The sequence below is a fragment of the Aspergillus bombycis genome (genome assembly GCF_001792695.1).
Source record: "Aspergillus bombycis strain NRRL26010 chromosome Unknown contig00032, whole genome shotgun sequence".
NCBI lineage: Eukaryota > Fungi > Ascomycota > Eurotiomycetes > Eurotiales > Aspergillaceae > Aspergillus > Aspergillus bombycis.
The window spans coordinates 128,187-154,416 of NW_019170034.1; the positions used below are offsets into that span (position 1 = coordinate 128,187).

The 26,230-nt window shown below is 50.7% G+C and overlaps 10 protein-coding genes across 10 annotated transcripts; 8 read left to right on the plus strand and 2 right to left on the minus strand.

The window, feature by feature from the left end:
* Positions 1–468: 468 nt before the first annotated feature.
* ABOM_004777 (uncharacterized protein) lies at positions 469–2,525 on the plus strand (the record flags this gene model as incomplete). The annotated part of the gene is made up of 2 exons (XM_022531906.1): positions 469–1,548; positions 1,599–2,525. 2 exons carry the CDS (start codon positions 469–471, stop codon positions 2,523–2,525), a joined length of 2,007 nt encoding a protein of 668 aa, XP_022390070.1.
* Positions 2,526–3,154: 629 nt separating this feature from the next.
* On the plus strand, positions 3,155–4,402 carry ABOM_004778 (lipoate synthase; the record flags this gene model as incomplete). The annotated part of the gene is made up of 1 exon (XM_022531907.1): positions 3,155–4,402. The coding sequence occupies one exon, from the start codon at positions 3,155–3,157 to the stop codon at positions 4,400–4,402; it is 1,248 nt and encodes a 415-aa protein (XP_022390077.1).
* A 589-nt stretch (positions 4,403–4,991) lies between these two features.
* On the minus strand, positions 4,992–6,566 carry ABOM_004779 (phosphoserine phosphatase SerB; the record flags this gene model as incomplete). The annotated part of the gene is made up of 3 exons (XM_022531908.1): positions 4,992–5,315; positions 5,404–5,661; positions 5,742–6,566. 3 exons carry the CDS (start codon positions 6,564–6,566, stop codon positions 4,992–4,994), a joined length of 1,407 nt encoding a protein of 468 aa, XP_022390076.1.
* Positions 6,567–7,645: 1,079 nt separating this feature from the next.
* On the plus strand, positions 7,646–8,630 carry met16 (phosphoadenylyl-sulfate reductase (thioredoxin); the record flags this gene model as incomplete). Its single annotated transcript, XM_022531909.1, has 2 exons — positions 7,646–7,826; positions 7,885–8,630. The coding sequence occupies 2 exons, from the start codon at positions 7,646–7,648 to the stop codon at positions 8,628–8,630; spliced, it is 927 nt and encodes a 308-aa protein (XP_022390112.1).
* Positions 8,631–9,781: 1,151 nt separating this feature from the next.
* Positions 9,782–11,282, plus strand: ABOM_004781 (DUF2855 family protein; the record flags this gene model as incomplete). Its single annotated transcript, XM_022531910.1, has 4 exons — positions 9,782–9,960; positions 10,021–10,816; positions 10,868–11,149; positions 11,205–11,282. 4 exons carry the CDS (start codon positions 9,782–9,784, stop codon positions 11,280–11,282), a joined length of 1,335 nt encoding a protein of 444 aa, XP_022390113.1.
* A 1,783-nt stretch (positions 11,283–13,065) lies between these two features.
* Positions 13,066–15,276, plus strand: sC (sulfate adenylyltransferase; the record flags this gene model as incomplete). The annotated part of the gene is made up of 6 exons (XM_022531911.1): positions 13,066–13,234; positions 13,347–13,374; positions 13,544–13,726; positions 13,811–13,956; positions 14,019–14,088; positions 14,151–15,276. 6 exons carry the CDS (start codon positions 13,066–13,068, stop codon positions 15,274–15,276), a joined length of 1,722 nt encoding a protein of 573 aa, XP_022390114.1.
* A 435-nt stretch (positions 15,277–15,711) lies between these two features.
* On the plus strand, positions 15,712–17,466 carry ABOM_004783 (uncharacterized protein; the record flags this gene model as incomplete). Its single annotated transcript, XM_022531912.1, has 1 exon — positions 15,712–17,466. One exon carries the CDS (start codon positions 15,712–15,714, stop codon positions 17,464–17,466), a length of 1,755 nt encoding a protein of 584 aa, XP_022390115.1.
* Positions 17,467–18,501: 1,035 nt separating this feature from the next.
* Positions 18,502–20,313, plus strand: cpdS (putative serine carboxypeptidase (CpdS); the record flags this gene model as incomplete). The annotated part of the gene is made up of 5 exons (XM_022531913.1): positions 18,502–18,679; positions 18,744–18,889; positions 18,953–19,373; positions 19,432–20,154; positions 20,216–20,313. The coding sequence occupies 5 exons, from the start codon at positions 18,502–18,504 to the stop codon at positions 20,311–20,313; spliced, it is 1,566 nt and encodes a 521-aa protein (XP_022390108.1).
* Positions 20,314–20,906: 593 nt separating this feature from the next.
* On the minus strand, positions 20,907–21,749 carry ABOM_004785 (MBL fold metallo-hydrolase; the record flags this gene model as incomplete). Its single annotated transcript, XM_022531914.1, has 1 exon — positions 20,907–21,749. The coding sequence occupies one exon, from the start codon at positions 21,747–21,749 to the stop codon at positions 20,907–20,909; it is 843 nt and encodes a 280-aa protein (XP_022390109.1).
* Positions 21,750–24,963: 3,214 nt separating this feature from the next.
* On the plus strand, positions 24,964–25,461 carry ABOM_004786 (uncharacterized protein; the record flags this gene model as incomplete). Its single annotated transcript, XM_022531915.1, has 1 exon — positions 24,964–25,461. One exon carries the CDS (start codon positions 24,964–24,966, stop codon positions 25,459–25,461), a length of 498 nt encoding a protein of 165 aa, XP_022390110.1.
* Between the last annotated feature and the right edge of the window lie 769 nt (positions 25,462–26,230).

The following is a 26,230-nucleotide window of genomic DNA, read 5'->3' on the forward strand; positions in this document are numbered from 1 at the left end:
TCGCTTTAAGGGCTTTCATTGTGTCCCTGCGGCGGCTTGTCTTATTCCTTCCGTAATGACGAACTGCAATGGCCCTGAAGAGCGGATCCTCCACGTTGTGACGCTCCTGCAGGTGGCGCATATCGAGGCTTAGAGCCAATAATCATCGCGGCTGTTCGATCTCACCTCTCTCCGGAATGCAAGGACGGTAGGCGTAGCGACCCTTTACAGTTCACTCATGTTCCAGGGTGTTTGGTGACCCGCTGGAAGGGGCCAAAGGCGCATGCCCTACATCTAGTCTTCTGTGACCGCCGCCAGGTAGCCAAGGGATGACTGAGTGCAGCTTTGCTTGCTAGTATAAGGTCTTGTTGGCCGCCTCTGTGGATCAAACTGCTGTTGCTTCGCTCTATTTTGGGTATCCAAATTATCTTTTGAAGATTCGTCGCTGTTGTGTTATTTACTTTACATTCCTCGCCCGGCATGTCCACTATGGACTGCGCTCTCGCAAATATGGATATCAACACAAGATTCCCCCATCACCAATATGCCGTTTCCACAAATAACATTCCCACATACGCGAACAGGAACACCCCCTCGTACTACGTAACAGATGAATATCCCACAGACCAAGGAAATGATATAGCTTACCCTCGCTATTCGCCAACATTTCAGCCCTGGAGGAGGCAACAAGCGCACAGTTCTCTCTCATTCATCCCTTCGACGTCTCCTCTCCCGGAGCAAAGTGAGTACACGGCGCAACACAAACGACCAACAGAGCGCCTATCTGCCACCCCTGCCTCGCCGTTTCGGTCCGTGCGCAGGATGAAGCAACCTTTCCAGCTGCGCTTACCATCATCTCCATCGGTGGAGAGCGTTCAGTCTGCTGCTAGAGAGTCCAGGCTATCGCGAACTCCATCCGGAAACCAAACGTTGCGGACTTGTCGATCAGATCAGAACATCACAACGACAAACATGGCAGCATTTGGACTCCTTCCAAGTCCCCCTCTATCAGACTCGAGGGAGTCCCAACCGTCGCCATCTTCTGCATATTTTTCCCCTAAACCGGACTCAGACCTGGACACTGACCATGGCACTCCGAAGAGTAGCGTTTATACACCAACGACGATCTCGAGTGAGGTCTATAGCACCCACAGAAACGAGGTGACTCTGAAAAGAGCAGGGGACACGACGAATGTGCACATGGCACATTCCAATCTGATGAAACAATATAGCTCCAACGATGGAAAATGGTCTCCGGTATCTACTGATTCTCCACGCATGTCTTCACCAGCTCTCTCTTCGGATGTAGATGCTTTCGAGAAGAGAACATTATCCGGATCTTCCATAGAAACACAGCGGAGCAGGTCAGGAACAGTGTCGAGTGAAGGAAGCTGGGTCCCAAGTAACTTTTCATACTGTGAGGACTGGCTCCAAAGGGCACCCCTGGAGTTAGAGACTACGGGAGAAAAATCAAAGGAAAACAACAGAAGAAGAATACAGATAGTCCAACAGAGCCCGCCGCCACCTGAACGTAAACGCGAGATGAAGGCTCCTGCGGACGAACCAGTGGTAGGAATTCTCTAAGATTATTGACCTAATATCTACTTACACTGTCCCAGATGTTTGCGGTGGCTAGCAAAACCAAGCCAAAGCTCGTTGATATATCACGACAATCGTCTCCCGCCATGAGCTGCTCCATCCCAACCCCACCTCAGCCCCCAGTGCCTTCAACACCAGATCTGGGCCAGCAAGAAATATCTGCATTCAGCCCTGACACACCATTGGAAATGTCAGATAGCGGGTATGCTACTACTGATCCATCTTGCGATTCCCCAAGCAAACCTAAGCCGGATAAGGAGGATGACTTCATACACGTAAGCTCGGTAGGGAACATCAGTGAAACCGCTATCCGCGATAAGCCAATGCGCAGTGTCGCGTCCCCGAACCCACCTCCAAGGCCAGATGTAATATACAAAGCTTACTCGCCACCGAAACCTCGTCGTTCTGTGCCCTCATCCAACACTGCTGAAAATGGCGAGTTGAAGAAGTGGTGGGATCATGAGTGGGCAATGGATCAGTTGGAACATTCGATCAAGGAGTTCCCACGGTGCATGCTAAGGTTGACATCCCCGGTCATCATACTCGTTCGTCATAGCGACGAAAAGGATATCCTGCGCAGGTTTCGCCAAATCTTTCCAGATGCCGCAGATAATTTATTGGATGGTCTCTGTGCAGCTCTAATAGCGCGGAACTACGTGCTCTCATTAGCAACATCTAAACGAAAGACCGCAAGTCATGGCCATCGCCCCAATCTGTCTCGCCTTGACACTGTCCCCGAGAGAGCGAGCGCGATGTTACCTACGCCACTTGCCCCGTCATCGCCATCGCAAATTAGAGATCGAGTCTTGGGGTCGCGGAGTGGAGAGCTCAACAAAAACTTAGACCGAATAATTGACGATCTGCTCTTTGCTATCTGTCGCAAGCACGACGGAACGTTAAAGTCCGCTGTGCTCGTCTTAGCTCAGGTCCTGGAGACCAAAGCCTAGACTGTATTTCCTTCCAACATCTGTACGCTCACTTGATTAATTGACCTTATGAACCCCAATACTGCCTTCCTTTTGCTGTCTCGCAATTCCCAGGTTCAAACATATTCCCCCTCTAAATTTTCTCATCTCAGCTCATGTCCCTTTCTTTCTTTCCTTTTTGTTTTAATCCTGCATACCAGATTGCATAGACTTCAGTCGCTTCCTCTTATTCGTTCAATCTTGTCTTTACTAATGTATCATTGACCATCTTGGCCTTTTACTACATATTTCTTTTTGTCTCTTGCGAACAAGTTTCGACCACATCACCTTTATTTCCTCTGTCTATCTAACTAGTCACAGTGGTTAATTTATAATCACTAAATGAGTATTGCTCAGCCTATATATTAAACAATGATACCATTGCATCAGCATAAGAACCTCATCCACGAATCATAGATCTCGTATTTCGTATATTAGTTTGATGCCATGAGTTAGGGCAAATATGTGGGCCTTAGGCACCAGGGGCTCTAAACCGAATAAGGTTAAGACTTGCTGAGTAAGGACAGCGGACTTCGTTATCATGTCGGAGCTTCCCTCATCTTTCCCGCGGAATTCAACTTTCGCAACTTTGCAAGTTGAATAACATCACCATGGCTGCATCGACGAACAAGTTACGTTTTCTCTATTCCTCTGCGAGGACCATTCCTCAAACCGGGTCCATTGCCCCGATCTCCCGCCGCACATATGCCACAACAGAACCTTCGCCGTCCGCCACCGGCGCCCCGGCAGCACCCCGTAGACGGACAAACTTCACAGATAAGCTGAATGCCGGCCCTTCCTTCGCAGATTTTGTCTCCGGAGGCGAAGACAACGCTCCGCTCGAACCTTCTGAGGCATATGCCCTCAAAACTGCCATGGTCGGCCCCGCCGGCCGCAAAAAGGAAATGACCCGTTTGCCTTCGTGGCTCAAGACTCCGATTCCAGACTCCAAGAACTACCAACGATTAAAGAAAGATCTACGAGGTCTGAATCTGCACACTGTTTGCGAAGAGGCTCGGTGCCCCAACATCTCCGATTGCTGGGGCGGCAGCGACAAGTCCGCTGCTACCGCCACTATCATGCTCATGGGTGACACCTGTACCCGTGGATGTCGGTTCTGCAGTGTGAAAACCAACCGCAAGCCCCCGCCTCTCGACCCGCATGAGCCGGAGAATACCGCCGAAGCGATCTCGAGGTGGAGTCTGGGATACGTGGTGCTGACAAGTGTGGATCGGGACGATCTGGCGGATGGTGGTGCTCGCCACTTCGCCGAGACTGTTATCAAGATTAAGCAGAAGAAGCCCAGCATGCTGGTTGAGTGCTTGACCGGTGACTATCGCGGAGATCTGGATATGGTGAAGCTGGTGGCTCGGTCCGGGCTGGACGTCTATGCGCACAACGTCGAGACGGTCGAGGCTCTGACGCCATTTGTCCGTGACCGTCGCGCAACGTTCCAACAGTCGCTCAGCGTCTTGAAGGCTGCGAAACAGGCCAGGTCTGATCTGATCACTAAGACTTCCCTCATGCTCGGTTTTGGTGAGACGGAGGAGCAGCTCTGGGATGCTCTCCGTCAATTGCGGTCTGTTGGTGTTGATGTCGTTACGTTCGGTCAGTATATGCGCCCTACGAAGCGTCATATGGCTGTGCATGAGTATGTCACTCCTGACCAGTTTGAACTCTGGCGCCAGCGCGCCTTGGATATGGGCTTCCTCTACTGTGCTTCTGGGCCTTTGGTTCGCAGTAGTTACAAGGCTGGTGAGGCGTTTATCGAGAATGTCTTGAAGAAGAGACGCGCTGCTGGTACTGCGGGCGAGTCCGTTACGGATAGCAAGGTTGCTGTCGATGAGGCTACTCGGTGAAGATACCTACTCATAAATTTCTTTCCTTATTGTTCACTTTCTCTCGGCGCAGGTTCAGGTTGGCTTTTTATCAATTTTATGAAATGTATTGATAATGACGGGCATGGGCCGTTGTTCGCATATATTCGTTACTTGGGGTTTGGGAGGTAAAATAGAAAGCGTCCTCCGGGCATGTCCTGAGAGTTCATTGAGTTCAACACTTATATTCAGATGGAATCAACAATATAATCGGCATATTCATTGAGTAATGTCCGTGGCCTTCCTTATATGTACCCGAATCCTTCACACCACTACGCCTACGTTTAAATGATTCCCTCTAGGGTCAACCGTCCTCTCGACTACTCCCGTCAGAAAGTGAAAACGCAGGCAGCCCATACGTGTGTACCAAAGCTGAGTCCATCGGCTTAGGAAAGAAAGAAATCAAGGAAAGCGCGCCGATCAACCGGTGCTCCTGTAAGTCCCTGCTGATGATCCAAGTAGAAGTCTGCACCTGGAGAAGTCTCCACGTAAGCTTTTCTTGGCCAGATATTATTTGAGATAGGACGTGTCTTTTGTCGTGTTCGCAACACACCTACGGCTTCTGTGACGCTCATGCTACTTCGGCAATCAGTTCCTTAACATCTTCCTTGCTGAGACCAAGAAGGTGAAGAATGTCCACCATAGTCTCCCCGTTCAGACGAGTGGGGGCTTCGAGCTGAACCTTGCTCTTGGCGCGCCAGGCAACTCCGAGTCCCGCAGTATGGAGCATGAGAAGATCATTGGCGCCATCACCGACAGCAGCGGTCTGGGCGATAGGGATGTTGTTCTCGGCCGCAATGGACTGCAGGAGCGTACGCTTTTGGCTGGCATCGATAATAGGGTAGGTGGGAACGAGTTTTCCCGTCAGAGTTTGAGATGCTGGGTCTACCTCGAGCTACACATCGTTATCAGTATACCGGACCATCGAATAGTCCAAGAGAGCCCTAAAGAGGTAAAGGCCCGAAAGGATAGAGTGGACTTACGTGATTAGCGAATGCGTAATCGAGGCCAAGCTCGCCGGCCAACCACTCAGCAAGAGGCTGGAAACCACCGCTCAAAACTGCCAGTTTACATCCGAGAGCCTTCAAAGCCTTGCACAATTCACGCGCACCAGGCGAGATAGTAATGACGGACTTCAGCTTCTCGAAAACATCCGCTGGCACTCCCTTGAGAAGACCGACACGCTCCCTGAGCGATGCAGAGAAGTCCAGCTCGCCGTTCATAGCGCGTTCCGTGATCTCCTATGGCAAAGGTTAGCACTCACGAGCGCACTTGAATGTAATAACAAAAGTGTTAAGAAAGCATCCGCAGTGAGACTGACCGAAACCTCCTTCTCTACGCCAATGAACTTGGCAATCTCGTCAATTACTTCATTCTGGATCAAAGTACTATCCATGTCAAAAACTACGAGCCGTTTGTGACGGCGGAAGACGCTCTCCTTCTGAAGCACAACCTCTACATTCCACTCGCGCTCGAATCGCCATATGCTCTCATGTTTGCGCAGGTCTGCGAATGTGAGGTATTCCGGGTTGGGGGGTGGGGAGAAAGTGACTTCTACTACGCGCGGGTGTTCATTCTGGTCGAGGCAGCGGTGGGAGGTGTTCATGCGCTGGTAAGGGGTCGGAAGGGATTCGAGGATTTGAAGGAAGTTCGTCAAGCAAAGTTGCGACACAAATGGACCATAAAGGTGGTCTAATGGTTCAGGTTCTGGCGCAGGAGGCTCCCGGGGAATCTTCTCAATATCAATTGTCGGAGCCGAACCCACAGGAACCGTGGGGGACGGAAGTTTAACGCCAGCCCCAGCATTTGGCGACGAATCAGGATGGAGATGGGGATGAATTGGATCCGACGATTTGTAGTAGATGGTTGCGACAATTTGCGGGGTACCGGTGGGAAGAGGGTTCACTTGGTGGTTGAACAAGCTGTGAGTGATGCCGCTGTCGGTCACTTTTTCGGGATCTGGGCTTATCGGGTTGAGGGACAAGGACCCTACTTCCGATTCGAGGGCGCTCTCAAGGACATTGCTAATGCTGCTAATAGGGACTGAGGGTTTGTATTGTTGATGGTCATGAAGGAAGGAATTGCTCCTGAGCGATTCCTGCAGTATCGGCCGTTGTGGACGTGCGGTGGGGTTGTTCGCTGCCATTTCTTCGCAGGATTGACTTGAGGACGTTGGAGTGAAGCAAAACCAAAGAAGGATGGGAATGCTATTGCAAACACCTTGCAAGGATGATCAATGGAAGCTCGACCGTACGCTTGAAGGAGAAGCTGTCAAAGAAGACGTCGCCGTGGAATTGTAAAATCGATCCGGTTGCTGCAGGCCGATCCGCGGCACGTGGCGGGGTGTCTTAACCCAAGTCCGCATGATGGTCACATGATTGATATGGGATAGAGAGCTCTCACCGCCCAGGCAGAATTGACGGCACTTCAGTATCAGCAATTGAGTGGCAACACATGGACGGGTTCACGGTGCAACACCATGAAAATGGAGTGAGTGGGGTACAGGATACTTTCACCGCACTGTATTCCAGAGTAGCTTAATAATGATAGGTGAGACAAACTAACATGGCTCTAATCCCTTCATTCTCTTTCTAATGCTAATAACTACCAGGCCAGTCATATTCTTCAACAAGGAGAGGACCCTGCGTACTACAGGAACGATAGATGCAGAGAGGTTCCACAGACTACCACATTAAAGTGTCCTACCCCGGATGAATGTTTTCTTCTCAGGACATTCGACCGTGTTCCAGAGAACAGGATCAAGGGATTTATCAGCAGCCTTGCGCTGTCTTGCACTGAGACCAAAGCATTCCGGGGACCCACAGAGACCCAAAACGCAAGTATTGCGTGATTTCCCCAGGGCATGAGGGAATTGAATTTTTCATCATGCTCCCCCGAAATCGCAGGCGGTCACAGCCAATGTCGTGATCGAGTACGGCAGAATCGATCGGCATGTATGAGGGATTCACCAGCAAGATCAGGTTCCGATTGCCGCTGATGTCGTGCTCGCCCCTGTTTTTCTTATATCTGACCGGTCGTGGACTCTCCTCTCCGTGTTGTGATGATTACTATCCCACATCATCTCACGCAAATTGGACCTGATCATTTGTCATCCTCTTCCATTCATCCATAGACATATAGACTTGCTAGAATCTCTACTCTTTGCCTTCCAATACTCTTTCTGTCTTTCATTAGATTCAACTCTACCCAGGTCACGTTGTGAAGATGCCTGCAAAGATGCCTGACACCTACCCCTCCCACGCTGAGGACATCGAGTCCAAGGACAACGCCACGGACTCTGGCTATGTCAGTGGTAGCTCGAGTGACGACTATCTCCCTGAGATTGTTTTCACGAAGCCACACCTGCAGTTTCTCAACAGACAGCTGCAGTTCCTCGAGCCTCAAGGTTAGCATAGACTGGCACTCCTTAGTCCACTAGGTAGATGACTAACAACGTGCTGTAGATGTCCTGAGATGGTGTGTTACATCACTTCCTCACCTTTTCCAGACCACCGCGTTTGGTCTTACTGGACTCGTCACTCTTGATATGCTTTCCAAGCTGGAGGTCCCCCGTCCTCAGATGGTCGACCTCATCTTCTTGGACACTCTTCATCACTTCTCGGAAACCCATGCTCTGGTTGACAAGGTTCGCCAGAAGTACCCCTTGAACAACATCCATGTCTACAAGCCCAAGGGCCTCAACTCTGAGGAAGAGTTTGCCAAGAAGTATGGTGCCCGCCTATGGGAACGGGATGACCAGCTCTACGACTGGGTCGCCAAGGTAGAGCCTGCCCAGCGTGCCTACCGTGAAATGAACGTCCATGCTGTCCTTACCGGCCGACGCCGTAGCCAGGGTGGCAAGCGTGGTGACCTTGACATCATCGAGGTTGACGAGGCTGGCCTTATCAAGATCAACCCTCTGGCCAACTGGACCTTCGATCAAGTCAAGCAGTACATCAAAGAAAACAATGTACCCTACAATGAGCTGCTTGACCGCGGCTACAAGAGCATTGGAGACTACCACTCCACTCAGCCTGTCAAGGAAAACGAAGATGAACGATCCGGTCGCTGGAAGGGCCAAGCCAAGACCGAGTGTGGCATTCACAACCCTCGCTCCAAGTATGCTCAATACCTGATGGACCTTGAGCGCAAGCGGCAAGAGGAGGCCCTGTCTCAGGCCTTGCAGAATCAAATGACCACTGCTCAATAAACATGGTCTTCAGTCACCTCCGACTTGCATTGATAATGGCGTTTGGGATTGGGAGTTCTAGTATCTAGCGACACAGCCTTGATTTTCTTTATTTATTATACAGGCACAGGCCTTGAACATATGTTGTTATGACTTGGAAGACTATTTGTCATGGGTGGGTTTAATGGTTCAAAAGATATCTCATGCCAGCCCCGCTCCAGGAAGGAGCTTGTACATAGCGGGTGGCTTTTCTGTTTTTTATTTCTTTCTACAAAAGCTGGCCCAGAGGCCGACTATGATAATGATTAGCATGATTGAAATAACAAGACCCTGATATTGTCTTGATTTTTGATTCCCTTTTCTCTGATCGTTTGCGATGTTTTTTAAGTCATGTGGGGCCCGAGCCCTAAAAGTCGGTTCCCGTTAGGGACGAACCATTCTTATAGTTAGGAATTGCTCTTAGATTTTAAACAGTTATCTAGACCCGCAATCAATTATTAATACCTAATGTTAATTACATTTACTGGAATGATCGTCTTTAGTGCAGATACAGTTGTCTCTCTTTAAATATAGCTATAGGAGTACATACTACATAGTAACATACACCGAACGTACCCCACTTGCTGTCCGGTACATCCGCCCAAGACTGCTGATTAACCTCACACCGAAGACAAGTCCAACGCCTCCTCCTACGTATACGTTAATATTCATGACAAGTCTGAATATTTCTTCGCGCGACACCATCCAGTTCCTCTGCAGATTTAAAACAGGTTCTATGATATTGCAGGCAACGACCCCCAACATCAGGCATCTACCGCCATCATCCACTTGAAGCTAGTACTATTTAACTTCCCACAAACAAGGTTCTGATTGGCGGCTTCGTGTACAAGGTTACCCTTCAGCCATCTGCCATGGCTCTTTATTGATCAATGATACGAATTGATTACATACCATGAGTCACGCATGGGCTAACTATACTCTGACTTACGAGATAAACAGACTAGACATGGGATGTAAGCCGCTAAGAAGTTGGGGCGGAAACCATTGTGGACAAGTCCAGTCTGTGTCTAACGCTCAGACAGAAAGAACGGAAACGAGTATAAAAACGAAGAAATGTATCCTGCACAGCTAGAGTGTTGATAATCCGACAAGAATTAAAGACCTTATCCAACATGTCCGAAACCGAGACCGTCCACGTAGTTTCCAAAACCGATAACAGCCAACATGCTGTTGTTACTATTGAGAATCCCTCAAGGCAACTGCCGCCTTCATCGGTTCGCGTACGGCCACTTTTACTCAGTTTGAGCTCCAATAACCTTTCCTATGCACGTGCGGGGGAGTTACTTCATTGGTGTGTTATGATGCATGATTTATCAAGGACTATGCTAATTGACCCGACTTAATCGACAAGGTGGGACACCTACCCCGTCCCAAGTGCAGCCCCGGCTCCATACAACGACCAATCGGCGTGGGGGATCGTCCCGGCATGGGGGTATGCCACCGTGCTCGAGAGCACGACTGATATCGCACCCGGATCGACACTCTGGGGGTTCTGGCCGACGTCAGGACTCCCGACGGAGCTTACGCTGATCCCGGGCGAGCCGCGCGGGCATTGGTTTGAGGTGAGCGAGCACCGGAAACGTCTCATGACCTACTACAACCGATATGAGGTCGTGAGTGAAGATAACCGGGACAACATGGCTTGGGCTGCCGCCATGATCTGGGGCGCCGGGTATCTGCTCAGTGAGTATGTCTTTTCACCTAAAGGAACGCCTGTCCATCCCTTCGGCGGTGCGGCTGGATTGCCCTGGACTACTGAGGATGCGGACTTGTCGTCTGCGGTTGTTGTTAATTTGGCTGCGTCGACGAAGACGGCGCGTTCCTTTACGTATAACCTTCTGTGTCGGCCGGCTGGGTCGGGGCCGCTGGGTGTCTTGCAGATTACTTCTTCGCCTGAGGCTCTGGAGCGGGCTGCTGAGCAGCAGATTGCGAAACGTCAGTTGGTCGCTGGACCGGTCAAGGCTCTGGCATATTCTGATGTAGATCGCGCGGTGCCCTGGTTGGCTAGCCTGAAGCCGTCGAAATTGGTGATTATTGAGTATGGTGCTCGGGATAATGCACTCGTTCGACTTCGCGAACTGGTGCAGGCCCATGCGGCGCTTCAGGATTGCAAGGTTGTTATCCTCCACGTTGGAGGCCAACAGAAGGTATGGTATACATGAGGACCGTGTTGCGATTGTTGACTGATAGCCGTGTAGGTGTATGCCGCGGATGAGCTGCGCGACGCCTATGAATCTATTCGAGCGCTAGGGATGATTCAATCCAATGCTTCTACTACCCGGGATACGGCCATAGAGATCGACGGCCCCGAAGCGTTTTTCGATGGAATGAATCAGCGGTGGAAGCAATGGCTCGATGACCGCGCGTCCACGGTCTCTGACTTGCGTCTGGTCTGGGGTAAGGGGGTTGCAGGCACCGAGGGAATATACGGCGGATGGGAGCGGCTGACGAAGGGGGATGTGCGTCCAGAGGAGGCGCTGGTGTATATGGTCTAAAGGGAATATGGTTGTTTGGGCTAGCAACGACTTCGTGAAGCCAGAGTCCCCCATAGCAGGCTTACAAGAGCATACTCCATACAAATGTCTATTATGGAGTTACGAGACCCCTGTTTGAAAGCATACTGTGATAACGGTAGAGCTATATGTCATAGTTCTCCACTTAGTCACTCCGTACGTAATGGGAATTGCGGAGCATAGGAGGAACCTCTGGCAGCTCCTATCCGAGACAAATCCGCCTTGTTTATATTGACCTCCCATGTATCTTGCCCAGTATCAGCACAGATGACGTGTTTCACAGGGGGAATCCTTTTTTATCAATGTCCGCGCGAGCTGCGACTCTTTGGGTGACCGCGAACACATGAATCCTGCGTGCCAGCAGTTCCTCCTTCCGAACGGGAAAGCATCCATGCGGGACAGACATCGCGGGTAGGGCCCCATGGGTTTTCTTGGCAGGGGTACTTCATTGATAACGAGCGTCCTCGCCTACGGTGCATGAAACAACATTGCTGACGACTCCCTTCAATTAATGTGACATATATGCGGGGATATGCCAGGCGATCGTCATCTGGATTAGTATCGTACAAGAGCTATGAATACCCGAGCACTCCCGGAGATATAATAAGTAGGAGTAGTCTACGTGTCCACTCCGCATCCCTGTTGCCGGGTATAAAAGGGGGGATGATACTCTTTGGCCAATGTGACGACGAGGATGGTGAAACGTTCTTCATACGTCAGCCTGTCGGCCTCGGAGCGGAATCCGGTGGCAGCTTTAGGGCCGTGCAGATCACCTGACCCGCCCTGCCAAGAGACGCAATCACGCAAGCCGTGTGGAGGATGTCGTGATGATGGGCGTGCCCCACCACGTGAGCCGGCTCCCAGCTGCCGAACGGCCGTTTCAATGCGATATCAGACTTGTTTCACCCTCCCGGCATTTGGAGGTGAGGAAGGCGCCTTGTCGATCCGATCTCGCAAGATGCGTTGACTTCAACGTCCAACCGAGAAAGATAAACAAGCAAAAGAGAAAGAACAGTAATATCGCCCTCGAATGTAACTGTACGTACGTGTCCTCATTTCGAGTGATCGGGAGATTCCCCCCCTGAAAATCATGGCTCGTCTCGGTTTGATGATCCTGGAGATGGTGGTGGTTTGGTCTCCCGTTGAGAGACGTGGTCCTTGGTGATGGCCATGAATGGTGGGATAATTTTATTATAGCTGCAATGAAACTGTTCAAAGAAGATCCCAGTTGGAAAAAAGAAAAGAAAGGGATTGGGTGGGTTTAAGAGTGTTGGATGCTTGCCGGAAGATTCGTGACTAGTATAGAGTAAGTATTGATAGACGGCATGAACGAACCAAGGAACAGGGAAGGGATGAGAGAAGATTCTAAAACCGAGGGGTAATTTAAATTGATAGAGAATGTACTCAACAGGAATCAAATCAGGTCTGATTTAAGTCAACTCCTCCTGATGATGATGATGCATACGTCGTCCAAGGACGCCCAAGAGTTTGGAAGCTCCACAGCCTGACGACTTCACTCCGATCCTTATTATCCTCTTTGGCTGGAACAAGGCAATTCGCCTCGGGGTTCGAGACCGTTTGCCTTTCTCCTAGGAGCTCTCCATTCAATCACCTAATTGAGAGGTTCCTTGGGTTGAACTTTTTTTTTATTTCATTTTATTTTATTTTTTTATTTTTCTCAGCTTCTTTTAAATCAATTTCTTCTCCCTTCTACATTTCCCCCCCACTATTTCCGCACGTCCTTCCCCCCCTCTACTTGACTACTTCTCTCTCATCCCACCACCCTTTTTCCTTTTAATCTCTTCATACCCCCCTCTTGTGTTTCTCTTCCTCTTCCACCTTCTTTTATACCCTACCTTGGTCAATTCATTCACACATACAACATGGCCAACACTCCTCACGGTGGTGTCCTGAAGGACCTTCTTGCCCGCGATGCTCCCCGCCACGACCAGTTGGCCGCGGAGGCGGAGAGCCTGCCCGCAATCGTTCTCTCCGAGCGCCAGCTGTGCGATCTCGAACTGATCATGAACGGTGGCTTCAGTCCTCTTGAGGGTATGTTCTCGATCACAACATGGTGTTTTTTCTTGGCTGTATTGCGACACCGCTTGGCAGTTGGCGGGGCCTGAAAGTTGACTTGGTGGCTGACTCCGATATCTCTCCGCAGGCTTCATGAACCAGAAGGATTTCGACGGGTATGTTGCGCTTTCCCCATTCGCACCAAAAAAAAACCAATTGTAGTCCGAAGTTCTCAAAAATGAGACTTGGCAGAGGTCTTGGGAAAAATTATTATTATCATTATTATTATTACAATTGAGGTCACAAGGTGCCAGAACAATCCGCTAACGTTTTGCGCCTGGTTAGTGTCTGTGAGAACTGCCGTCTTGCCGATGGCAACCTCTTCTCCATGCCCATTACTCTCGATGCCTCTCAACAGCTCATCAGCGAGCTCAAGCTGCAGGCTGGCTCTCGCGTCACCCTCCGCGACTTCCGTGATGACCGTAACCTGGCCATCCTGACCATCGACGATATCTACCGCGCTGACAAGTGAGTGCTTCTCCTTTGCATTGGAGCGCGGTTTCGCATGCGGTTAGGTAATGCAGATGACTGACAATTGAATTCCTGGTTTAGGGAGAAGGAAGCCAAGCTGGTCTTTGGCGGTGATCCTGAGCACCCTGCCATCAAGTACCTCAACACCAAGATTGAGGAATTCTACATCGGTGGAAAGATCGAGGCGGTCAACAAGCTGAACCACTACGACTATGTTGCTCTGCGCTGTACGTATTGTCACTGGCGTACGAATAGATGCCTGGACATTGAGTACTGACATGTTTTTAAGACACCCCCGCAGAGCTGCGCATCCACTTCGACAAGCTCGGCTGGTCCCGAGTTGTCGCTTTCCAGACCAGGTACTGTCGCCGAGCCTGAATGATATCCCCATGTGTGATCTTGTGCTAACAGCCAACTACAGAAACCCCATGCACAGAGCTCACCGTGAGCTGACCGTTCGTGCAGCTCGTGCTCGCCAGGCTAACGTCCTGATCCACCCCGTTGTCGGTCTCACCAAGCCTGGTGACATTGACCACTTCACCCGTGTCCGCGCTTACCAGGCCCTCCTGCCTCGCTACCCCAACGGAATGGCCGTCCTTGGTCTGCTCGGCCTTGCCATGCGTATGGGTGGTCCCCGTGAGGCCATCTGGCACGCCATCATCCGTAAGAACCACGGTGCTACCCACTTCATCGTTGGCCGTGACCACGCCGGTCCCGGTAAGAACTCCAAGGGCGAGGAGTTCTACGGTCCTTACGACGCTCAGCACGCTGTCGAGAAGTACAAGGACGAGCTGGGTATCGAGGTTGTCGAGTTCCAGCAGGTCACATACCTGCCGGACACCGATGAGTACAAGCCTAAGGATGAGGTTCCTGCCGGTGTGAAGACTCTGGATATCTCCGGTACCGAGCTGCGCAACCGCCTCCGCACTGGTGCCCACATCCCCGAGTGGTTCTCTTACCCCGAAGTTGTTAAGATCCTGCGTGAATCCAGCCCCCCGCGTAACACCCAGGGTTTCACCGTCTTCCTTACTGGTTACCAGAACTCCGGCAAGGACGCCATCGCCCGTGCTCTGCAGGTCACCCTGAACCAGCAGGGTGGTCGCGCTGTCTCTCTCCTCCTGGGTGACACTGTCCGCCACGAGCTCTCTTCCGAGCTTGGCTTCAGCCGTGAGGACCGCCACACCAACATTCAGCGTATCGCCTTCGTTGCCAGCGAGCTGACCAAGGCTGGTGCTGCTGTCATCGCCGCCCCCATTGCCCCCTACGAGCACTCTCGGAAGGCCGCTCGTGAGGCCGTTTCCCAGCACGGTTCCTTCTTCCTGGTCCACGTCAACACTCCTCTGGAGTACTGTGAGAAGACCGACAAGCGCGGTATCTACGCCAAGGCCCGTGCCGGCGAGATCAAGGGCTTCACTGGTGTTGATGATCCTTATGAGGCTCCTGAGAACGCTCACCTCACCGTTGATGTCTCCAAGCAGACTGTCCGCAGCATTGTCCACGAGATCATCCTTCTGCTTGAGACTGAGGGTTACTTTGACCGCGCTTAGAGTTTAGGTGTTCTGGAATGGGCCTTTTTTTTTGTAATGAATGTTAAAGTGATTTTGAACCAAGTGTTGGAAGATATCATAGAACGTTTTTGCTTTAATGAACTACCTTTGATTCCCACTGATTCGTGAAGTTTTGAGTACTTGCCCATGTTGCGAGTAAACTTGTCGCTAGCATGATAGCGATCGGGGTGTACGTATTGACAGCGTAGGATGAAATACCTCCTCCATATACTCAATCCATATATATATTCTCTCTAAATTTTTCAGAACAATTCATGGTTGGGTTAGCCATCCACGAACGGCTCATTTAATCCCGCGGGTAAAACTTATTGCAAACCATGCAAATCATGCAAACAGACAAAACATCCTCCAACCACAGAAAAGCGGAATTGACTGTCCACGAGCTCAGCAACACAAAACCCCAAGCATCCAGAGATGCTACCCCGACGCCTTCCAAGTCGGATACCGGGGGCCATCCGGCCAACCCGGATCCCAGGCACGCACGGTTTACGCCATCCATCTCGCCCGTTCACGGCAAAGTCCCGACTCGAGCTCATAACCCCCCCGTACGTCAGGCCACAGCTTCCTTTCCTCTCCCCATTGGCAAGCAGCCGCCCTGTGCCGCCATTGTCGATTCATCTCCGACAGCATTTTGCGCGGTTGATCTCGACCGAGAGTCGCGAACATTACAAACGGCGTCTTTCCCGCGGCCTCCGAATCGGCCTGTCGTTCTATGCTATCCTGGTTCTGTTCCAGGTGATCAAGCTGGGTGTTTATCAGGAAGAAATCGAACATCAATGGCCTACACCGCCGGAGTGGTCGTGGAAGAGCCGGTGGTGCTTGCGCTCTGCGCAGGCGCTGCAGCACCCCGAGGATATCGGGAAGCTGATGACCAATTGGCCTATGGTTGCGGGGTATCTGAAGGAGTTGCTGGAGCGGTTGGAGGATCCAGCGGGTGAAGGAAAGGGGGTTATTGAGCAAGGGGATGGCGGGTTTTTGGTGGAGGGTGTGGGGAAGACCGGGTTTGATGTGTCGAGCAAGAGTGAGCCGTGGCGGAGAGGGTACTTCCAGGCGCTGATGGGTGCCGCGAAAGCGGCGGAGAATCTCGAGGGATGGTTGACAGATCGGAAGCAGCGTATCTCTGCGCCGGCGGAATATGTTGTCGGTCCCTCGAACCCTCGTCCGAAGCCTATGCCTGCGGGTCAGAAAAAGGTGCCGCAGGAGGAGGATTGCGAGCAGGCTTCTCCGAGCCCCGAGGTCTTCTACATGAAGATCCTGACTACACGTGGATTTGATACTCGACAGAAGCTGGATGCTGCCCTCGCTTATGCGGATTGGCTGGATTATAAGGGTCTGCAGGATACTGCGAGCGACATGTACAATTGGGCCATGGACATTGCGGCCTCCGGGTCACTGGTTGACGCTGGGAAGGTGGTGGATGTGAAAACGGGAGTTCTGAAAAATGATGGCAAGTCCTCGCCATCGGAAAATATACTGCGTGTCTCGACCGCGCTTGCGGTTTACCATGCCCGACATAACAACCTTCCCACCGCTCTCTCCATCTTTACCTCCGTTCTGAAAGCTCGCCGTTCTCTACCGCCGTCACCTCCTGACACAACTATCCCAAAACTTCCATCTTTACACAAGTCTAAGGACCCGTTCCGTTACCTTTTCGACTCGATTAAGATCATGCTAGTTCCCGTTGAATATCCCGCACCGCTCCCATCTGGAGACGAACCGCCACTCCGAAATGCTACCTCCGCCTGCGACGAGGCAGGACTCATGACTTACATTGGTGAGATTATCTACGCCTCATCCTCAAAAGAAAAGGGCCTCGCCTGGACCCGCGACGCAGTTGACACCGCCGAAGCTACCATGCTCGAGCTCGGCGAATCCGACCGTATTCCCCGACACCGCTGCGCGGAGTGCCTCCGCGTAGGCTTGGAGAACTGGAAGACGATGGTCTCCCGACTTGTCGCCAAGGCTGAGAAAGAAGAGCAGGAAAGCATTCAGAATGCCGGACGCGCCTGGTTCGGCGGCCAGAAGCAGATCGACGCTAAGTCCGTGGAGCGGAAGAGATGGGAAGCTGAGAGTCTGATCCTTGACGACCGAATTCGGCGACTTTGGCCGATGATTGACGGGGAGTCTGGGCTGGAGGGGATTGCGCCCAATAGCTCATTATTTGTATGATGTTATTTTGAGTGAGAAATTCTTGTCTTCGAAGGGACGATTATACCAGGCGTTTGGGGCGAGATTGGCATATTTTGGTCTTGTCGGTTCATAAAATGCCTGTATATTTACTGAACATATTTGCATAAGTCATACGACGTTGAATGTCATCCATAATAGGGGTTTCGGTTTTTGCGCCTTCGGGTTAATCCCTCGATGGAGGGAATGTACAGCTGTTCCTATGTTGCAGACAGCGTGGTATGATCCCCGGGTCCCTGACTAACTGCATCATATCGCTAGTGCCTTTGGTTTGGGTACCTAGCAAGGATATCGCTATGGCATTGCGTGCTCAGTTAATTAGGAGACATCATTGTAGCGATGATTTAAGTACGGAGAGCTCCATAGGGTACATGGGATTGTTCTCCGAAGGGACAGGGCATCAATCATTTTCCATTACCCAACAGATTTCTTATTATTGCATCTATCCTTACTTGACCCCTCTTTCGTCCTCGCGTAAGAGAAACTAACCTGCATTGAACCATGAGGAGACAGGTCCAACTAATTGGCGGTGTTCCAACACTGCAGATGTGGGTCACAACATTGAAATGGATGTCGCGATCTACTCGTTCCCTGAGCCGTATCGTCGCGTTTATTGGCTTCAGGTATCAACTGTTGCATCCCGATGGAGCTCCACATGCAACCCAACCCCCAATGGGAGAGATGGAGGTACCAGCCGGAGTAGCCGGCGAGATAAAATGAGCTTTGGGATTGGGTCCGCAGTCGGATCTCCGTCGGGGTATGGTGCTGCATATCTGAGCTATCCACAGCTACCTTCCTGATCGAGGAAAGGATTGCCACCGACCTTAGAAGCCATGAAAGCTTCCCAATGCTTGTCTGTTGGGGAAAAGCTTCTCCACCCCTGCTCATGTGCATCGTATTTGTTTCTGCCTGTTTCTCGTCGTTTAAAAAGAGCACGAGGAGACCCCCCCCCCTTGTCGATCGATCCTGCGGTTGTGCTCACGGGTTCCTTGTTCAACTTGGCAAAACTTACCCACGATGCGTGCGGTAACGGCTATCGCTTCTCTTTTGCTGGTCGGCTCTGCCGTCAGCTTGGAGAATCCTCATCGCAAAGCCAAGGCCGTTCACCGAGCTCACCAGCACAAGGCAGTGTTGCCTCGTGCACTCCCGGTGGCTGGGGGTGAGGATTACAAGTACTTGACTAACAGGACCGAGAGTTAGTGTTTGACAATCCCAAGATAGTTGGGGTAATAATGCTGATGTATTCGTGTCCCGTGTAGGGTTCCTTGTCAACGGCACTGGCATCCCAGAAGTGGACTTTGACGTCGGAGAATCTTACGCAGGTCTCTTGCCCAACTCACCCGCTGGGAACTCTAGCCTCTTCTTCTGGTTCTTCCCTTCTCAGAACCCGAAGGCACAGGATGAGGTATGCATTGCCCGCCAATGTAATGGGGTAGCTGTAGTCTTCTGAAATCTAATACACCTCTAGATCACAATCTGGCTGAACGGTGGACCAGGATGCAGTTCCCTCGATGGATTGCTGCAGGAAAATGGACCCTTCCTCTGGCTTCCGGGCACTTACAAACCTGCTCGGAACCCATACTCGTGGACTAACCTGACAAATGTGGTGTATATCGACCAGCCGGCTGGAACGGGCTTCTCTCCTGGCCCGTCTACCGTGGATGACGAGGAGGGCGTTGCCGCCCAGTTCAAGAGCTGGTTCAAGCACTTCGTCGACACGTTCGGCCTGCACGGCCACAAGGTGTATCTGACCGGTGAGAGTTATGCCGGGCAATACATCCCGTATATCGCTTCGGCAATGTTGGATGAAGAAGATGAGAAGTATTTCAATGTGAAGGGTATTCAGATCAACGACCCATCGATTAACGATGACTCCGTGATGATTTATGGTATGCTTTGCATGGTGTTTTGACACTCGCGCTGATGCCTATTCTGACAATACTACAGCCCCGGCCGTTAGGCATCTGAACCATTACACAAATGTCTTCGCTTTGAACGACACATTTCTGGCCGATGTCAACTCCCGTGCGGACAAGTGTGGCTTCAACAAGTTCCTTGATGAGGCATTGACTTACCCACCCCCGAAGGACTTCCCTGTGCTTCCGGAGATCAACTCGGAGTGCGCTATCTGGGATGATATTGTTGCGGCTGCTTACGATGTCAACCCTTGCTTCAACTTCTACCACTTAACAGACTACTGCCCTTATCTCTGGAGCGAGATGGGCTTCCCTTCTCTTGCAGGCGGGCCCAACAACTACTTCAACCGCACTGACGTCCAAAAGGCCCTTCACGTCCCTCGCACGGATTACTCCGTCTGCGGAGAAACGACCATCTTCAAGAATGGTGATCAATCTCCCCCCAGTGCCCTGGGTCCCCTCCCCAGCGTGATTGAGCGGACGAACAACACGATCATTGGTCACGGATGGCTTGATTACCTCCTTTTCCTGAACGGATCATTGGTGACAATCCAGAACATGACTTGGAACGGTGCTCAAGGGTTCCAGAAGCCTCCTGTCGAGCCGCTTTATGTCCCCTACCATTATGGTCTGGCGGAGCTCGCCAATGGCGACGCCCCGGAGCCATTCACACTGATCGCTGGTGCGGGACTTCTAGGTACAGCTCATACCGAGCGTGGATTGACTTTCTCCAGTGTTTACTTGGCTGGTCATGGTAAGTTGAAACTCCATAGTCGCTGTTGGTAATTGGATTATGGTGCTGACAATGAGCATAGAAATCCCCCAGTATGTTCCCGGCGCGGCATATCGCCAGCTGGAGTTCTTGCTTGGTCGTATTGAGAACTTACAGCAGCGGGGCGGGTACACTGCCTAGATGTATGTACTTTACCCTGGAGAGGCCACTTCAATCTGTATATACAAGAGTTGAGGTATATATAGGACCTATTTTATTAGTACAGTGAGACGGAGCATAAATGCAGCTCCGATATTATCTTCCTTCCGCATCATTGTTCTTCAACACCCGTGTACGGAGGCTCACTCTTATATACAAAGATTACTGGGCAATAGCCGTGTGTTTTATAGCATTAGAATGAAATTCAAATCTCGTAGTCATGAAATCTAAGCACTACAGCCCCTAAAAACTAATGATAACACTGCCCGATCGCGCTCCCGGAGTGAACTGGGAGCAGCCTAAGCCCAGAGTTCCGCTCCCCGAACCGACCACCGAGCCTTATCTCGAATTCATAAACTAGAAACATGAATAATCCATCCCCCATATCTCCTGAGCTGATATGTCTTATATCTTCTTGAGTATACCGTTTGAGATGCCATGCGACACATGAAATGGAGGGCCGATCGGTTAGAACAGAGCCCATTAAGCCTTTTGCTTTTTATCAGGTGTTCTGCCCGCCCTTCGATGTCAAGTGATCATAAGTAAAACCCCAGACAGAAATACTCCCTCCCACCTTACTTCTGCTTTGAAAGCGCTGCGCCGCCCCAGAGTGAACCCGGGTTTAGCCGTGCAGGGTAGAATTCCATCATCTGTGAGTAGATCTCCTCAGCAGTCCGAGACTGCTCTACAAGCTTGTTGAAATTCTCCAAGTATGCCTTGGTCTCACCAATGGCATCAGGCCCAAAAGAACTGTTCGGATCACTGTGTCCGCCGACCACGACCTTCGGGTTCAAAGCGGCGAGCTTGTCTAGCGCTGCGATCCAGGCGAGTCGTGCTTGCATGGTCCCCGACTCCCCCATATATGGATGAGTGTTACCATAAACAGAATCGCCCGCAACCAGCAGGCCAGTCGATGGAACCCATAGGGCCGTCGTCTCATCGCAGTCGGTGTGGCCCAATCTCATAATGACCAATGTTTCGCCTTCTAGCGCAATCTCATCCTTTTGCAGGGCCTCAGCGGATGCAAACTCGTCCGGAATGTGCCCGGGAAAGAGCTTTTCCCAGAGACTCTGCAACCTCTCCGGGGAGCATTCGTTCTTCATCCTGGACGCAACCTCGCTTGTTGCTAAGACCTTGGCGCGAGGAAAGTGCTTAAGAAGGACCGAACTTCCGAAATGATGATCGCCGTGCGAATGAGTGACATAGATAGCGATCAGGTTCTTCTCACTGGCAATGACCCAGTCAGCCAATTCTTTTGCGGCTTGTTTGGTTAACTGAGCATCGACTAGAATGGCATCTTTCTCGCCGTAGATGAGAGTAGAGCTCGTGGGGACCCATTTAAGGTGATCAGAGCCTGCAGGGCCAGTGCGAGTCGCACTAGCTCGCTTGCTGAAGAAGATTTTATGTTGAAGACCCATGGTTCCTTGATAGTACGTTCGAGACAAAAGTGGCAGGATGTTGCAGTAGGGAACGATATGGTTACCGACCAGAAAGTAGGAACACAGTTTTCCTTTTTTTTTTTTTTTTTTTTTCTGCGGCTAACAAGAAATGAGGTTTGTATCGTCCTTTAGCCTTGTTATCACGTCGTCATCGAATCCAGTGCGTTCTTGATTCTTATGCTGGGGTCCAACGCCCTAACATCCAACCTTTGGTGGGTAAGATCAGGTTGGGTGGCCCTCGGTCCGGGTCGCGAAGAAGTATCTGATGAGTGATCATGAATGCAATACGACAAACGTCTACCGGATACGTGGTCCGCCTATTACTGCTTACAATACTGCTTGGATCGGCAAGATATCTCATCGATATGTGCTCGAGATACGTCATACCAACATTGAGAGTAGTTGGCGTCTGTATGTCTTAAGCTCACGAGAACGCCAGCGATGTAGGTCTGTGCGGATGTCAGCCGCATATTTGGTAACAATTCCTGCGTTCTCTAGATGAACGAACGAACTGGATTAAAGATTCAATTTCGTCTCAGTATTCTGTATACACTGCATTTTACATACCCTAGACCCGATCTGACTTCGCAATTTCAGCGAGAGGCAAGGACAGAATAAATGAAAGCATCATCCGTCCACCGTCCGTATATAGTTCAATCCAGTACATTGTACTGACCAACAATACTCGGTTCCAATAGGCCTTTTTCGGAGAGCCTGTGGGATTGCAATGGTCTCCGCTCTCACTGCCGTGATCGCCCCTAAGCCCGTCAGATCAGACAGTATAGCAGACCTTCGTCCACCCCCCCCCCCCCTGCTGGATAGATATCTGGTTAATTAGATGACTAAGCCAAATGATCGGACCTGGAGAGCGAGGTACGGTCAGTCTCGGGAATATCTGACAAGAGACTATAGCCAAGCGGCGCCATGATCTGTGGCGACGGTGCAGGCCCACTGGAGTTGTTCCATGATTCGGAATGAGCTCCATTGAATTCTGTGCAATTCAAGTTATTTGGTTCTTGAGATTCCTGCAAAGCACAGTCAATCGTGGATAGCAGCTGTGCAAAGGCATAGTGCGCTTGACTTGCAGCCTCGAGGGGACGGCCCGATTTGCATAGAGTCTCGGTGGTGCTTCTCAGTCCAATCAGCGATTGCTTTAGCTCTCTCAGCGAGTCTTCGAGTTCCGCCGTTCTTCGGCTGAGCTGAGAGATTCGTTCTTCTTTTCGGGACCGGTATCTCTGTTGAGCTAAGCGGACCTGATTTCGACGGTGCTGCATCTCCAATGAGTTTCATTGATCTATGTAGAAAACCACCCCCCGGATCGTACCTGGCCAGGACCACCGACTATATTTACCGGTCGATGCTCATCATGTTCCGCTGCTAGTTTCGCTCTATAATATGGGTTGTCCTGGCTGCCTTGTGTTCTTTTATGGACGGCCATGCTCTCGTCCCAACTTCTCCTGGACGTCCTCTGCAAGGTCCTCTCACTCTCTGTAGATGCCCGGAATTAATCCGGTATAGGGACGGCTACTGATGTGCTTGACAACACGTAGTTTCTGATCATGCGTCTACCGGCAGTCGCAGCAGGCCCCTCCCAGTCCGCCAAACCACCACAACTCCGACTCTGGCTACCAGGATGGAAGCCTCCAGGGAGGTTTACCGAATTGCAGCTGAGAATAATACCTGTAATTTCAAATTCGAGTTTGCCTCATATGTCATCAAAGCACCTGGGATCTTCTCTTTGAAATCGCCTATTCTCGGATGGTTAAGGGGGGGGGGCGAAAAATCAATGCGGCCGTTCAGTTAGGGTTTCCACTGAAGGGGCGGGTGGTGGTGATGAGTGATCAAGTTTACGGTTACCGAGGTCCATCATCATTCGCCAGGGTTTTCTTGCATTCCCGGAGAGCCGTAATGGAATGGAACATTGTCTTCCTCAGTGAGTATTCTCATGCAGTGCACAAATTTCAAGCCTGGTGTTGGTGATGTTGTCTACGTGAGCTCCACGGCGGTTGTTGACTTGCGACGTGGTATTACTAGGAAAGAGTATGCAGTCAATATACATGGATGAAAAGAGGCATTGTTGTATCGCATACTGCCGAAACTAGTAACCCATTGATTCGTTCTATCGCTTCGTGATCCGTAACTTATATTGAGCGCTTTGGAGAGCCATGCTCGTAGGAGGTTACTGCAGCGTCTATCTTTCTCACAGTCGATCCAAACTTGATTCAGGAGGCCAGTTTGTCAATTGAATATGATTGCATACACATAAATCAAACCGATTGAAGAAAAACGGACGCGATCTCATTTGAGCAACCTCGGTAGGCGACAAGTAATGTAATCCAAAAGCTCAAGGAGGCCCGATGGTTTTTGGATCACTCGTCCATTGGAAAGCCGAGGCGCGCAAAAGAAGAGGAAGACAATGTTATAAGATCGCCTTTTGCGAATTCATTTGTCGTTTAGCACACAAAACCATCTCGGCAATCTTCATTGTGGACTTACGCCTGGAGCAATGATATATCTCTGGCCACAATGGTCCTCGCTCGTGAAACTGTTGAGTTCAACCCGTGTGATTGCACTCTGCTCCGGGGATGGTTCTATCCCCAAGTTCAAAAAAAGCGGCGTGTATGATGATGACCCACGGGGCGCGTTTTCTCTGAAATATTGAGATATTGGATTTCTCTATGACAATGGGCTAATTCTCATCCGTTTGCGACCAATTAGCTTGGTGGTGTGCGCCACTATTGGCTCCCGGCTTTTGCGGATCGATTTATTCCAACAAGCCGGGTACAATATACTTCTCTCTCCGGGGGAAGTGTTCTCTACGCAGTCGCCGTGGACAAACGAATTCAAGCGGCTATTGTACAGTGCCCTGCAGTTTCGGGTGACGAAACATGTTCGTCGAGGTTATGCTCTCTCTCGGTCAATGCTTGTAGTTCCATAACAAGGATGCCCTCCGAGATTGTGGGTCGGGGTGCCGTGGATCTGCTGCCGCGGCTTGAGTTCTCCTTGATCAGTGATCACTGAGACGCTCTCGGATAGAGATGTGTATTTAACGGATTCCTAGTGCAGAAGCATCTCAACCGGGTGTAGATATAAAATTCATGCCCTCTGCGCCCACGGTGAGCGGTCTTTGTGCAATAATTCGACATCCCCTTCTTTCCATCTGCCGATCTACCTGATTATAATCATCCAGAAAATGACCCTACCGAAGTACCAAGTCATCATAACTTCGGGCGACGAGCACGAAGCACAGGCACGCAAGCGACGTGCGATATACATTCGCCCTTTTGTCGTGTTCTGGGTCAATTCAATGATTGCCGAGATCGTGTTCCTTCTGGTTGCGACGATCTTCTTTTCCGGCTGGCGTGAGATGATCTACAAGGTCATTTGGACCTTAATTATATGCCCTCTGGGGATGGGTGGCGCGATGGGAGGTCTCACCACTTTCTTCCTGGTAGACCATTACTATGGCAAAAAGGCCGTGTGGTTTACCGCCGTGCTCACTCTCCTGGTGCTGGGAAGCTGCAACTATCTTTGCTTCAGCCTCGATCATTACTTTCACTACTTTGGCGCCGCCTCTCACCCCCTCTGGTTTCATTGGAGATATCCCGCTATCTTCATGTCTGGCTGGTCGAGTGGGAAGATGCTATTTACCGACGAAGGCCAGGAGAAGTTGGCTTGTCTCGGGCTTTGAAAGGAGAAGGGCTTGAACCCACAGTGTCAGACTTCCGGGCCAACAGGTAAGTGATTTCCATAACCGAACTGATCAGCATTCGCTCACCATTCGTCTCTCCAGAGCATATGATGCTCATGCCCTGTTGCCCTAGCCAAAATCTGTTGTGTTTGTTTTCATCATGAGCATGGTGTGTGAGGAAATTAAAAGGCTATTGATAATCCTTGCGCTGTCCGGATTGACCGCATGGTATTGAGGTGTCCCAGGCTCCTTCGCTTTGGCGTGGGCCTGCCGAATCACGAAACTAACTGTTCGTAGTACATGAGAGGCCGGCGTGGCTGTGTCCTGGATGCGATAAATTGCGGATGTTCAGAGACGCGATGCTGTTTCCAAGAGTCCAACCATTTCCATTGTCTTGTACTCTCTGGTTTTATGATAAGATTGTCGTTTGCAGGCCATAATAGTATGTCACTTTCTAATACTTTACAGCCCGATTCCAGTGCAGTATGACCTGTCGCCGCTACATCTCAATGCTAGAACAGTCGCAAACATCACTGCATAACATAATATAGGGAATAAAAACAAAAAAAGGGTACCGAGAAAAGATGAAATATGAGAGGTAGTTCTTAAATAGAAGAAAATATAGAGTAATCAGAGAGCCGAAACTAAGTAGGATTAAGTATATTATAAGTACTTACTGAGTACTCAGTAATGGGAATGTAGGGTGAGTACAATCCACACTAAGTTGAACGGCACCGACAGACTATCGTTTTTGGCCGCCAATTTAGCA